At 45.2% G+C, this 15,257-nt stretch overlaps 1 protein-coding gene across 1 annotated transcript; it reads right to left on the bottom strand.

Annotated features, from left to right (window-relative positions):
• Nucleotides 1–1,441: 1,441 nt before the first annotated feature.
• Znf317 (zinc finger protein 317) lies at nucleotides 1,442–14,019 on the bottom strand. The gene is given in 10 exon segments (XM_078035569.1): nucleotides 1,442–3,313; nucleotides 3,315–4,592; nucleotides 5,816–5,898; nucleotides 6,941–7,036; nucleotides 7,481–7,607; nucleotides 8,085–8,224; nucleotides 9,174–9,308; nucleotides 10,164–10,263; nucleotides 10,665–10,820; nucleotides 13,817–14,019. Coding segments are annotated over 7 exon segments (2,019 nt in total). The 5' UTR covers nucleotides 9,205–9,308; nucleotides 10,164–10,263; nucleotides 10,665–10,820; nucleotides 13,817–14,019; the 3' UTR covers nucleotides 1,442–3,049.
• Between the last annotated feature and the right edge of the window lie 1,238 nt (nucleotides 14,020–15,257).

The raw sequence follows: 15,257 nt of genomic DNA, 5'->3' as shown, positions 1-15,257 counted from the left end.
TTTTAAGGATGTGTTCTTGTGATAACTAACGGAACTGTCCACTCATTAACTAAGCACCTTTTTTAATGTTTATGTCACATTTCAATAAAACCTCTTTTTAAACACCTCCTGTGTTATAGTCACCATACAAATTACCTCGATACTTACTAATACAACCTGGCAATTTCACATTCCTAGAGAAAGTAATGCTCCAAAAGGTATGCACAAGATATTGTGTAGCAGCATTATCCATAACATGGAAAGATGGAAACAACTAATTGTACCATCGGCAGAAGAGGAAATAAATTGATATAAAAACAGAGGACCACTATCTCATAGTAAAATTGAAAGCATAGCTCTTTTCATCCTGATTCACTGATAAACCACCCCCACTACCAATAATCTGGCCACCACTGCACCTAACTTGAATTCTGCAATGGCCTTCCAGCTGGCTTTTGGTGTGTACCTTGATCCTGTCATCCTTCTGAAAATATAAACCAGGTAGTGATCACTCTTCTGTTCAAAACCCTCCACTGACTATCTGCCACACTGAGAACAGAAGGAAAAGTTCTTCCAGTTCACTCACAAAACGCTCCATGATCTGTTCCCAGGGTACAGCTCTGACCTCATCAATCGTGAGGCCCAAACTTGCTCCACTCATCCCACTGACACCTCTACAGTTGCAAGGCTGGCCCAAGCAGAGCTGTATGTCACTTTTGAACCGCCAAGAGTTCTCATCCCCAGATTACACTGTCACATGCCCTAAGCATACCTCTGTTCAAACGAACCTTTAAGTGAAAAGCCTTCCTTACCAACCCAATGGATCCACTCTTGTCATCACCATGCTTAATGCTTCCTCCCACTATATTTGTCACACCTGATGCACAACATCCTTACTTATCAAATGTCCCAATCCCACCTAAAACATAAGCACCAAGAGGGCAAGAATCCCCAGTCCAACCCTGGGCATCTCAGACCAATGGCTGAGGTAAGAGGCATGGACTCTGGAGCCAGACCCAGGGTTGAAATCCAAGCACTACTGCCTGCCAACAGGCTGGCTTCAAATAAGCAACCAAGAATCTTTTGTCTGAGATTTCCCCTGTGCAAAATGAAGATGCAGACAACACTTGCTTCCTTGGACTTTTGTGAAAACTAGCAGCAGTCCCTGACTTAGAATGGTTTGACTTAGGACTTTTTGACTTTAGGATGGGTTTATCAGGACATACCTGAACAGTAAGCCAAGGAACACCTGTGGACTTCTAACAAAAAATAAGTCAAGAAAATAAATGTCTAAGTACATCAAATACTTAAAATATAATTTTAAAATCTGGTTTAAAGAATTCAAAAACCTTTATCCAATAATTCAAAATATACACATTATACCCACACACAAAAGTAGAAGTTATCAAAACTCACCAAATACCAAATGCTTCTTCCCACCAAGAAATAAAATAAACAGAAATAATATTCATAGCGCCATAAGCCAGTAATCAGTTTTATTTCTTCTCATGTAATAGTAGGTCTGGAAGTAACAAACCCAGGGCTGGCACAGACACTCGGAGGCCACAGGGAAGCCCTGCTCACTGTGACTTTGCTGTAGCATCCTCCTTAGACTGGCTTTTGCCTTCACAGCCACAAATCTTTCAACACTAGGAGCTGAATCTCCTTGCAAGGTGAGACGTAGGGAGAAAAGAACCAAATGTGGAGAGAAGAATCTAGGTAAGAAGGACTAGTTTTCAAGAGCTTTTTCTCAGAAACCCACACAGTGGCCTCTGCTTATTTGTCAATGGCCAGGGTTATGGGATGCAGACAGTACCAACTGCAAGAAAATCTGTTTAAGAGACATTAAAAAATAGCACACCAAATATGAGATTTGAATTCTTTTGATATGGAAGATGACAGTGGATGCAACTAGAAGTCTATGCCATTCTTGGCTGGACAGCAGGCCACAAACATACCAAAGGATCCATATAATGAAGACTTCATGCTTTGATCACAATGCATCTGAAATCAGATACCAGTAATTGGTACTATAAAATACCTATGTCACCAAGTATGTAACACAATTCTAAATATGCCATTGGTCAAGAAAGTTATCCAAAATGAAATTAGATATTTTAAGAATGAAGCTACAGTAAAAATACTATATACAAACCTTTTGTGATGAGGCCTAATGGTTATCTAGAAGAGCATAACCTTAAAAATAAAGACTAGAAATTCATGAGCTAGGGCCTGTTTTCATGATGAAGGACTGAGAAGTGCAATCCTGCGTTCACTGGAGAATATCATCAAAGCTTCTCTCCCAGTGAGAATTCTCATTTGCACAAGTGAAGGGACACATAGAGATTATCAGCAATGTTAAGTTCTTACAAATTTCTTCAAAGAACAATGTTAATTAAAAAAAAAAAAATTAAAAAGAAATTTCCTCTAGTTTGGTGCTGACATTAAGTACAATTATTCTTAACCTCAGCGTACTGTTATTGTAGGGCACACAACTCTTTGAAGTGGGGGGGCAGGGGCTCCTGGGCACTGTAGGATGCTTGGCACCATCCTAATGTCTTCCCACTACCTGTCAGTGGCTCCTCCCCCAGTAACAACCAAAAATGTCCCCTGGGGAACAAACCCCTACCTGTTGAGGAGCACTGCTGTGGACCAAGGCTCAACAAAGCTTTTCTATAAATAGCAAGCATTTCAAGCTTTGAGGGCCACAGAGGGTCTCTGCACAAACTCTCCTCTTAAAATGGAACAACTATTCTTAGTTTATGAACCATACAAACACAGACAGCTGGTTAGTTTGCTCACCCCCTTTATGGACTTCCCACATTCCTCACCCCATAGATTTTTCTCTTCCGTGTGATTTATCTCATGAGGAATGGAGTGTGAGAATGAAAAGATTTCCCCCATCACTGCACTGACAAAAATTCTCCCTAATGTGTCCAAAAGGTTGAGAAAGTGTCGCTGAAATTATTTCTTTTTTTTTTTTGGTGGGGATGGGACCCAGGGCCTCATGCATGCTAGGCAAGCACTCTACCACAGGGCCACAGTCCAGCCTGCTGAAGTTCTCACATGTTTACAAATTAGATGTACACTGAAGGCTTTTCCACACCAGATACATCCCCCCACAGTGTTGTTCTCCCAACTGATGAGAAACAACTTGTCTTCTCACAGGCTTCACACCAACTGGATTTCTCCTACGTTCCATGAACTCTTTTGTGCTCTGTAAGGTGAGAGCTTCTCCCTCACATCTGAAGGTTCCTTTCTGGTCCGAGTGTTCCCGCCGCCGACTGGAGTGCTCACTGGAGCCTCTTCCACACTGAGGCCGGGAAGAGCTTCTCTCCCCGGTGTGTCTTCATGTGGCTCCTGAGGGATGAGTGGTCGCTGAAGGCCTTCCCGCAGGCAAGGCACTCGTAGGGCTTCTCCCCAGTGTGAATCCTCCTGTGCACGTTGAGGTTGGAGCCTATGCTGAAGGCCTTCCCGCAATGGTCGCACTCATAGGGCTTCTCTCCCGTGTGGCTCCTCATGTGGGTCTTCAGGGTGGACTGGTTCCTGAAGGCTTTCCCGCACTGCCGACACTCCACACGCTTCTTTACCAGATGGATGCTCATGTGCCTCCTCCGTGACAGATAATCACCAAAGATCTTCCCGCAGGCTGCGCACTCATAGCGTCTCTCTTGAGTGTGGATCTTCCTGTGTGCAGTGAGGTTGGAGCTGGCGCTGAAGGCTTTCCCACAGAGATCGCACCCGTAGGGCTTCTCTCCTGTGTGAGAATTCATGTGTGTCTTCAGGATGGACTGGTTTCGGAAGGCCTTCCCACACTGGCGACATTCCACTGGTTTCTTCACAATATGGATTCTCATGTGTTTCCTCCGTGACAAGAGGTCACCAAAGGATTTCCCACATTCTTTGCATTCATAGGTTTTCTCCACCATATGGTTTTTCTTGTGCAAATTAAAGTTAGACTTCCAGCGGAAGGCTTTGCCACACTGTGTGCACTCGTAGGGCTTCTCCCCGGTGTGATTCCTGACGTGTTCTTTCAGGTGTGAGGGGTGCTGGAAAGCTTTCCCACAGTCCTGACACTCATAGGGCCGCTCCCCAGTGTGTGTTCGCTTGTGTGCAATGAGGTGGCAGCTCCTGCCGTAGGCCTTGCCACACTCATCACACTTGTAGGGTCTCTCGCCAGTGTGGACCCTCATGTGGATCTTCAGGGCCGAGAGGGTGCGGAAGGCGTTCCCACACTGACTACAGTCGAAGGGCTTCTCTTTGAGGTGTGTCCGTGCGTGGCTCCTGAGGGCAGAGGGGTCGTTGAAGGCCTTCCCACAGTCGCTGCAGCCATAGGGCTTCTCCCCAGTGTGGATCCTCCTGTGCCGGGTGAGGGAGGCGCTCGTGGTGAAGGCCTTCTGGCACTGCTGGCACTCGTGCATCTTCCTCCCATCATACACGTTCACGTGCTGAGTGAGGGGCGCCCTGCTCTTGAAGGCTGCCCCGCAATGGTGGCGATGGTAGGGCCTCTTGCCGGGGTGTCTCCCCATTGGCTGAGTGAGATGAGCACCCATGCTGAAGACTTGAAACAAGTGGGCGTATTCAGTGGACTTCTCCCCAAGATGAGCTCTTTCCTGTTGGTTAAGAGAGGAGAGCTGACTGGGTTATTTTCCACAAACACTGCATTCTTCTTCTTCTTTTTTCTTTTGGCACTGGGGATCGAACCCATGGCCTCATGCATACTAAACTCGTGCTCTACCACTGAGCTATACCCCAGCCCCTTTCAGCCTAAACATTCAAAGATAGATGCTCACCACTGGGACTGAAGATGCCATCATCCGCAGTGCCAATGTGCTGTTCCTGTCTCACTGGAACTCTATCCAAGAGGAAAGGCAAATGCTATACTATAAGGCTCCATGTGTGCTACTTTTTCAAAGCTTTCTTGCAGCTTGTTTACTCTTTAAAACCAAATTAAGCTAAACACGGCAATACACATCTATAATCTCAGCTAGCTACTCTAGAGGCTGAGGCAGTGGTATCCTAAGTTTGAGGTCTGCCTTGACAACTCAGTGAGACTCTGTCTCCAAATAAAATGTAAAAAGGGTTGGGATGTAGTTCAGTGATAACAGCACTTGCCCAGCATATGCAAGCTGCTAGGATCAATCCCCAGTAATACAAACAAACAAACCCTCACACACACAACCAAATTGAGCTCAAATACTCAACATCTAAGATAAGTTATGGATTTTGTATTTGGGGTTTTTGTTTTGTTTTGTTTTTGGTTCTAGGAATTAAACTCAAGGGTACTTTACCTCTGAGCTACATCCTTAGCTCTTCTTATTTTTTATTTTGAGACTGGGCCTTGCTAAATTGCTATGGTTGGCCTCAAACTTGCCACCTCCTGTCTCAGCCTCCGAAGTTGTGGGGATTTCAGGTGTGTGCCACTGTGCCCAGCAAGTTATAAAAAATATTTATCCATCAAAATTCTTGAGTAAGTCTGAAGCTAAATTTAGGATTTTTCTCCAAATTAAAAAAAAAAAATTGCATCTGTATTAAGTACATATACATTTTTCTTGTCATTATTCCTTAAATAACACAGAAAAATGAATATTTAAATATCATTTTTTTCTACATTGGTTATTAAAGACAATCTAGAGATAATTTAAAGCATACGGGAGGATGTGTGTAGTTCCATGCAAATACTATGTCATTTTATATGAAGGACTTGAGTATCCGCAGATTTTGGTCTCCATAGGAGACCTGAAACTGTTCCACAGGTCTCGTTCTTAAGCAGCTTTGCCAACTCCAGCTGCTTCTCTAATGGGGAAGATCCAGAATTATCTCAGGTAAATCTTACCATTGTCACACCACTGGATGTTTCCTTCCCAAAAATATCTTCCATGAGGATTGACCACTTGGTCTTAGATGGAGTCTCCCAATCTGAAATAAAATTAGCAAAATACTAACTTGATGAAAAAATAAAATGACAGTTACAAAACAGGCAGACTTTGCAAATACTACCTGTACGCAAGAAAATGCAAAAGGGAAGAACACACAATAGCAAAATAATTGTTGAAAATGTGGCTACGTGAGCTGTTTAGAAATGATGGCAGGATAAATTTAAGTCAGTTCAGATAGATATTCAAATAGTACATGATCAGGAAGGCCAAGCATAAAAGAATGAGACAGACAACACAGAAACATTAAACTAAACAGGGCAAGTTGGCCACAGTGGCGCACACCTGTAATCTCAGCAACTTGGGAGACCGAGGCATGAGGACTGCAGGTTCAAAGCCAGCCTTAAGCAACTTGGCAAGGCCCTAAGCAACTTAGTGAGACCTTGTCTCAGTCATAAAATACCCCTAGATTTAATCCCTAGCACCTCAATAAACAAAGAGGCATAGAGAACCAAGGACTTGTGCGAGAATGAATGGCCAGTAAAATAAAGACAGCATTTTCTAATTTCCTCAGGTGACATTACCTAATAGACTTCCCTGCTAAAGTATGGAAGTCATCTGTCCCCCAGAGGCTTATGTGCTGGAGGCCTGGTCCTCAGTGTGGTCATATAAAGGTGGTGGAACTCTGAAGATATAGTAGGGCCTGCTCAGATGGAGAGATACTGTTCTCCTGGGTGAATTAGTTCTGATAAAAGTGGGCTGTTAGGAAATCAGTGAGATCGGCCCTTCCTCAGTATCTTGCTTTCTGTCTTACCACAGGACCTTTCCTTCTAATACACTCCCTCTGAGATGCCATCTGCCAAACTGTGACACAGTATAATGTGCATGTGTTGGGGGTGGAGGAACGACACTTTCCAGGATAACGAGTCTCCAGTACTGTGAACTAACGAGACCTCTTTTCTTTACACACTACCCAGCCTTGGACATTTTTCTAGAAACAGAAAATGGCCCATGCACTCCCTCACTCCAGTCGCTGCCTAGAGTGGACAGTCTAAAGACTCCTATTCGCCCTCATGCTTGCTCACCTGGACAGGTGCCATGCTGACTGCCCCTCTCCTCTGTCCTCGGCTCTTCTTCTTGCTCCAAGTGTGAGATGAGGCTGGGTTTGCCAACCTGATACCCTACTCACAGGGAAAGACATGTTGAGGGAGGACTGTGCAGAGGACAACCCTTCCATTAGACTGCGGCCAACATTTTGATCTTCAGGGTTCTGAAGGTGGAGTCTGACTTAAGAGTAACAAAATGATGGTGCCTCATTTCTAAGAACACAGCGAATCTTTAAAAACAAAAACACATGAAACCACACCCACACATTTTCTCTCCAAAAGAACGGGGATTTCTTATTTCAGGAGCCCATGTCCAAGCTCAGAACACAAACGTGGGTGTCTCCAAAATCAATGCAACAATCAGGGTTCAAAATCTCTGGGAGACACCATGCGGGTGGGCACTGGTTCTGCTCATTCAGTCATGTTTCCAACCCCTGCCTAGTTTCTGAGTCACTGAAAATACTTGAACAAAAACATCTGGTTCTGGTAAGAACAAATTCTGAATGCGGCCAGGGTTACCTAGTGAAGTGAGGTTGCTATAGTTCTCCAGCATCACATCTTTGTACAGCTTTCTCTGAGAAGAATCCAGCAGGGGCCACTCTTTCTCAGTGAAGTCCACAGCTACATCCTGGAAAGTCACGGATTCCTGAAACACCACACACACCTGGGGTAAGAAGCCTGTCAGAGTTCACAGGAAGATGGAGGAGGCTGAAGACTGGACTTCCAGCTGGTGTGCTCTCAAACATCGTCTCTTCCCCATGAGGTGATCTTATGCTATCTCTCTGCTTCAAATACAATTCTGCGAGGCACCGAGTCTCCAGTACTGTGAACTAATGAGACCTCTTTACACACTACCCAGCCTAGCTTTACCCCCAGCCCCAGCCGTATCTAGGATTGAGCATGGGTAGGTCTGAGTACTCTGCAAGCAGAGAGAAATTCTTGCTACATAAATCACTTCCTGTGACTTCCCCGATACTAGGACAAGTTTGCCCTTCCCTGGCTATTTCTGGGGTCCTGGTCAGGCATCTGCCAGAGTAAGGAGGATCTGAAAAAATTTAATGTGCAATGATGAAGGTATTCTAGAAAACAACTCTACCCCTCAGGGCCCCGAGACCTTGTATACCTGAGAAGAAACACTGGGTGGTGTAGGAGGCTCCAGACCATGGGAAGCAAATAGGTCTAAATTCTGGGGACAGGAATGGTGTTTTGAAGACAGAGGAAATTCTGACTCTTGGAGAAAAGCAGGGCTCTGGGTGGACACAGCTACAGGAGAAAAGAAGCTCCATGAGAATCTCGTTTCTCCCACTAGTGTCTCCACCCAAACAACACGCCACAGACACTCCATTTGTGAACCACAGCAGCCCTGCACCTCTCAAAGACAGAGAGGGGTGCCAGGCCTACCTACCAGTAGGAAGCAACACACAGGCCGAGTATTTCATAGCCCCAATGCCTGGGACCAGAAGTGTTTCACTGGTGGTGGGAGGAGGCGGGTGTTAGAATGTTTGCACATATATAATGAGGTATCTTGAGATGGGGACCAAATCCAAACACAAAATTCGTTTATGTTTTATAAACATACAAGGACCCTGAAGGTAATCTCATAGAATACTTTTAGTGTGTCTGAACGCCCCCACCCCTGTACTGGGCATTAAGCCAAACCCTCTACCACTGAGCTGCATCCCCAGTCTTACCAAGTTGCCCAGGCTGGCCTCAAACTTGGAATTCCTAGGCTCCAGAGCTGGATTACTAGAATGCACGACCACACCCTGCTGGTATGCCCAAGTTTTAAGTGGAGTTTTCGCACTTGTGGCATTGTGCTAGCAGTCAAAAAGACTCAGATTTTGGAGCACTCTGAATGTTTTACTTAGGGATGCTCAATTTGAACAAAGTTTCAATTTCTGAGTGAAGAATTGAAATGCTGAGAGATGGAGCTATTACTTTGCTCTAATTTTATCAAAATAACAAATGGATAGTACACGATCCCCCGTCCACTGTCCCCTCTTCACACACCAACCAAATATCCACTCTCCCCTCTCCCCAATCCCTGAAAACCCCGAATCAGACACAGTCAGTGGACGGCTCCCATCATTCTTCAACTTGCCCGTCCTCCCCGGCAGCCCTCCCTGTGGGTGCAGGTCCCCTTTATCTCAATGGTGCTGCAGGAGACACTTACACTCCATACCCAAGGGCATGAGTTGACCTAAGAACTTACCAAATGTGGGAGACAGGCCAAGAGCTGCCATCCTGTGAGGAGGAGTCAACTTCCTGGACAGCAGGGCACTGGAGTCCTGTGGAAGTCCTGTAGGAAGCTACTCTCTGGATTCCACGGCTCTCTACAGGCTGGCCTCTGTGGCAATGAGAGGGAAGCAGGAAGTCAGAGGCCGCTGTCTCTCCTGCTCACTGAGGACAATTCTGAGTTTTGTTTTTGGCATTTTCTCTCTGAGCAGCAAGTTGCCCAATCGTTGGCCTCTACCTCCTGTAGGTCAAACTTCCGGGCCACGTGGTAGAAGCTCCCTGATTGGCCTCAAGTGGGAAGCCATATCCACTGTCCCCAACTCATGTGTCACCAGGCACAGTTGTGATCTTCCTTTCACCATGGTGGCCGGCCTCACTCAGGATGGCTCTCTAAGAGGATGCTCCCCTTAGGACACAAGTGCCTCTCTCCAATGCCCTCTGCACCCACATCGGCACACACAGCCATGGATTACGACCTTCACCACTGAAATCAGCCTAACCTCTTCTGGGATGGTACAGAGCTCGATTGGCATGCATAAGGGCCCTGGGTTCAAATCCCAGCAAACAGACAAACCAAAACAAAACAAAAAGAGAACAAGAAAGAAAAAAGAAACTTGATCCTCTGCACAAAATGCCCTGCATATCTTTCTCATCCTATTACCTCTCCCCTCAGAGAAGACTGCAGGCACCTATGCTTCTCACTGCCCCACAAGCCACCACATCACCTCAACCACTTCTTTGTCCAAATTCTTTTCTTTCTGCCTTCTACCCGTCTCCAGCAAGAAAAGCTTGGTAATTCCAGCCATCTGTCTCCTCCTCCCTGAAGGCACTCAGAAAGACCAGTGTGCACACAAAGTCTCCCCGTTGGGGTAAAGACTGAGTTGCAAACCCCAAAAGGACACCTATACTAAATAAGCGAACTAGGCCATCCCACCTTCCAGTCTCCCAGAGACCAAGAAAGTCTCACCAGTGTTTCTGAATTAGAAATCTTCCTCATCATCACTCTTACTTTCAGCAAATAATCTTGGAGTTCACTCCACAGCACTCATATACAGAAAGAAACATACCTTGGCAAAGAATTGGAGAATGAAGATTAAAAATCAGTTTTCTGTATGCTACATAAAGAAAACTTACATACATTCTTTTAGCACACATAAAGTACCTAGAAATTAATCAAGTAAAAGCTGTGCATAACCTTGACAATAACACAAAGGAAGAACTAATGAAATTCGAGGACTGGAGTCTCTGAATATGCAACCAAATATCCACTCTCCCCTGTGAAGAGAATGGCTACCAAGTGGCTAAGACACAGCCATCTGGCTGAGGCCAGGACCTGGAGCCCCGTCATCTACACTTTCCACGTGGGGCAAAGTGCTCAGGTGGCTCAGGCTTAGAGAGTAATCCCCATCAAACTCAGGCCTGTGGGACCCTTTCACTGTCAGAGCAGAAATTCTGGGCCATTTCTCACCTCAATAACTGTACCACTTTCACGGCGGCTTATCAGTGCTGAATGAGAGTCACCAAGAATCGGTGGCCCCGAATATAGAGGCACAGCAGGAAGACTGGCTGGATGTGGAGCACAGGTATATAGGAAGAAGTGTAAGTCTATGAACTCAGAAGTTTCCTACGAGACACACAAAACAATGAAAATCAGAACGACATCATAAGGATAAGTGAGAATGGAGATTACTTTTACAGAGTTAATGAGTCGTTTAACTTCTCCCTCAGCTCTTCACGATGCAGTAAAAGCAGCTCTACTATACCATTTCCACAAATGTTACTCTACCCTTAAGAGGATCAGGGACAGGACTCCGGGGGCAACAAGGTGCCAGGGCACATAATTCAAGACAGTGCTTTCAGCTTCACGTGAACACAGAGTTGGCACCAAGGGTGAGTGCCTTCTTGAATCAGCACCCCAGGAACCTCCCATGTTCCTCTGAGGCCCAGCCACACTTCTCACAATGACAGATCTGCCTCTTCCATCTAGTTACAGTCTAAGGTTAATTTTGCCCTTTCAGATGATTCCAATGTGAGTTTTCTTTTGTGGCTATAATTCTTCCAATATAACCTTATCTCTATATTCTACTTTACAATGCTGCACCAGGACATTCAGAATTAACATATGCAAACACTACAGGCACAAATTATTTTACTAATGTTTGCCCTTGCCACAACTATTTCTACCAGTGTTATCCATGCAAGCAAACATACACAAAGCAACAAATATATGTGAGAACATCATACAACTATTGTTTTCTCAGTCCAGAAGTATGCTGCACTAGGAACTCAACATATCTATGTATACTCCACCATCTTTAAGCTTTCAACCAACTAGATAAAATGTTGCAGGAGCTAAAAAGGTAGGGTCAGATTTGTTTCCAACAGGTAATATAGGTACCCTAACCAAACCTTCCACTCAACCTGTTTTAAAAAAGCAACAGTTAGGTGTGGTGGCCAGGCCTGTAACCCCAGGGGTTCTGGAGGCTGAGGCAGGAGGATTGACTGCCAAGTGCAAAGCCAACCTCAGCAACTTAGGGAGACCCTGTCTCAAAATAACAATAAATAAATAAATAAATAAAAAGGGGCTGGGGATGTGGCTCTGTGGATAAGTGCCCCGAGTTCAATCACTGGTGCCAAAAACAAAGCAATACAAAATACAGACATTTACTTTCTTCAAAACTACTCATGGGCTGACAACAAATAAACATATAGTAATTTTAAAAACTGTAATGAATTTTGTTTCCTAGGTATGACCCAAAGTGTGGTCTGCAGGCCAGGGCACAAACATTGCTCGGGGTAATGTAATAATTCTGATACCAGATCATATGCCAGTCCAACTGAGACCTGGTGGAGTGGGCCTAAGAAGTGGTGTTTTAACAAGCTCTACAGGTGACACTATGCATGCTTAAGTTTAGAAAGTAGTTCTTCAAAAGAATATCCGGGCAGCACAGAAAGATGAAGAGTATGAAGACGGTTAGGAGCCAGGCTCAGTGGCTCATGCCTATAATCCCAACTACTCCAGAAGCTGAGACAGGAGGATTGCAAGATGAAGATCAGCCTAAGCAACTAAGCGAGACCGTGCCTCAAAATTTTTTTAAAAATTTAAAAAGGGGATGTAGCTCAGTGTTAGAGCACCCTTGTGTTCAATGCCTAGTGCCCAATTAATAAATATCCTTTGAAAATGCCAATATTCTCAAAATTTAAATATAAATTCAAATTAAAGCCCAGTTTGTGGAATTTGGCAAACTTATTTTCAAATTTAAGCTGATGTTCCTAAAAATAATTGCTAAAATTTAAGCACTTCACCTGTAAGTTATTTAGAAATCGATAAATCATGGATGTGTACTTGCAGCAATATGGAAAAAAAGGATATCTATGAAAGTACTTAAGCATGTGAGTCTATTCACTAATAATTACCAAAATTAACAAATACATTTTTGTATTTACAGGCACAGGCCTGTAACCCCAGGGGTTTGGGAGGCTGAGGCAGGAGGATCCCGAGTTCACAGCCAGCCTCGGCAATGGTGAGGTGCTAAGCAATTCAGCGAGACCCGGTCTCTAAATAAAATAGAAACTAGGGCTGTGGATGTGGCTCAGTGGTTGAGTGCCTTTGAGTTCAATCACCAGTGCTGCCCCTAAAAACAAACAAACATATTTTTGAGAAAGCATATATAAGCAGTACAATTCATAAAGAAAATGCTGGAGGAGTTGGGTGCACTACACTATTCAGAAGGCTGAGTTGGGATGATCACAAGTTGGAAGCCGCCTGGGCGACTTGGAGGCCCTGTCTCAAGAATAAAATTAACCACCAGAAAGGGGTGAGCAAGTACCTCAGTGGCAGAGCTCTGGACTAGCACAGTAAAAAGAAGAAGAAAAAAAGAAAGTAACTAAGAAAGCCATGGGGAAGATGAGGATGCGGTATAGGAGCACTCGGTTCTGAGGTTAAATAACCTCTTTCTCGGCCTAGTTTGAGGATTCGCGTTCAATTTCAATTCTCAAACTTTCAATTCCAAGTTTGTGTGTGTGTTTTCACACTTTTTCTTTCTCCTTCGGGGCTGCGGGTGGGGTAAATGCCCTGCTTTTTAATGTGCAGGTATTTGAAAGTAAAAGGTTAATCAACACAACATAAGACGGCAGAACTCAATGCAAAATATTAGTGACCATCGCAAGTATTAATAGACCTAACTCTTCTCGAAAAGTTAAAAAACCGGATGCGAGGCGGAATTTTAAAGCTACCTGTAGGCCACTGACACAAGAAGGACAACTAAAACAGGTGCACAGGAGACTTGATACGTACAAGGTACTATTCAAGTTAAAGGCAAACAACATCGAAAAGCAGCGTGCCCCTAAGAACAGAAGCAAATCCGACGGCCTGTCGCCGCCCCCACCTCCAGGGCCCCACTCCTAACCAGGTTCCCAGCACCTCCGCCGTCACTCAAAGGCTGTGGACTTCCGCTCCAGCACCCGCAGCCTCTCACCCCGCCACCTAAGAGGCACTCCTCGCGCGCCTGCCCGGCTGCCCGGCCCCCTCATTCCTGCCCCTGGTCCCCCGCTTCCGGGGCCTCCCGGGTCCTGAGGAACGCGGCGGGTGGAAGGATTAGTGATGAAAACCGGGCTTACAGGGCTGGGGTACAATCGAGGGAGCGGAGGTCTCGGAAGCCGCCGCCGGAGACTAAGTTCATATGACAGGCTCCATATGCTGTAAGGAAGTCGAGGGTCCCCAACAGGTCGAAGGGAGAAGCCGCAGACCTCTCCCTTGCCCATGTGTCTTACAGTAATCGCCTCTCAAGAGTAATGGCTTCCGATTCACTTCCGCCTTCCAAATCTCGCGGTATCTCATTGGCCGCTTCTAGCCAGGAAGCGCAGACAGAGGGGATTCTGGGAAATGTAGTTCACAAGCTTTAACGGACTTGGCGGAGCTGCCCAAGCGGTGTCTCAACCTCTAGCAGCTTTCCCAAGTTGTAGTTGTCTGGCTGCCCCAGGGCTCCGTCCTCATCAGCCACCTTCTCGTCCTATAATCATTCACTCTATGGTAGCAGTGAATCTCACTGTTTTAACTGTTCATACTGTCCACAACTCTAAATTGCATACTGCCTGAGACATTTGCCACTTGCATATTTTATAGATCTGTTAAAATGCGGCAAATCAATTTCCTCCAAAACTTTCTCAATCTCAAATAGCATATACTCTTTTCCATAGTACCAGGGATTGAACCCAGGAATACTCTACCTCTGAGCTACACGTGTGTGTTTGTGTATGTGGTGTCGGGGAGTGAATCCAGGGCTTCATGCATGCTAAGCAAACGCTCTACTACTGAACTGTATCCCCAACCCAGCAACTTGATTCAGCAAGTCTGGGGTAGGGTCAAGGAGTCTGCATTCCAGGTGGCGCTGATGCGGCCTGCCCAGCAACTTCACTTTATTAGTACATTGAAATTTGCAAGTATCTAGCACATGGCAATGATCATAAAATCACTGCTCAGAAATTCTCCAAAAACCTGAAACAAAACCAATAAGTAGGCTTGAGAGAAGACATTTATTCAGTGTCTTTTGGGAATTGCAATCCTGGAGACCTAGGATCCAGTAGCAACTGGATTGTATTCTTATTACCAAATCCAGGTTTGGAAACTCATGCCATGGTGTTACCATTGTTTACCGGTGACAAGTCCTTGCTTCCCCAATGCTGAAGTATAACACCAGAGAAGCACTCCGAGGCAAGTGTAGAGTGCAAAGGAGAAGCTTCATTGAAGGACAGCAGAAAAGACTTCTCCCGGAGGAAGAAGGGGACCCAGGAGGTGGAATGGTGGAAGGGCGATGTCTCCCCTCTTCATAGCCAAGGTCTTCTTTCAGCTTTCCCGCATTTCTGTCAGCTTCCTGCCCTTTGTTCTGTTATCTTGCAGTGATAGAATGTAGGTGGGAAGACCCAAAAGGTGAGGGGCAGAAGGGCCTGCTGAGTAATCTGGGCAGGAATAAAAATAAAATAAAAATAAAAATAAAATAAAAAAACACTAAAAGATAAAAAAGAAAAAAAGAAGCTGAACTTTGGGCAGTTTGGATCCAGA

Source organism: Ictidomys tridecemlineatus, chromosome 2, assembly GCF_052094955.1.
Source record: "Ictidomys tridecemlineatus isolate mIctTri1 chromosome 2, mIctTri1.hap1, whole genome shotgun sequence".
NCBI lineage: Eukaryota > Metazoa > Chordata > Mammalia > Rodentia > Sciuridae > Ictidomys > Ictidomys tridecemlineatus.
This window is presented reverse-complemented; position numbering and strand designations above follow the sequence as displayed.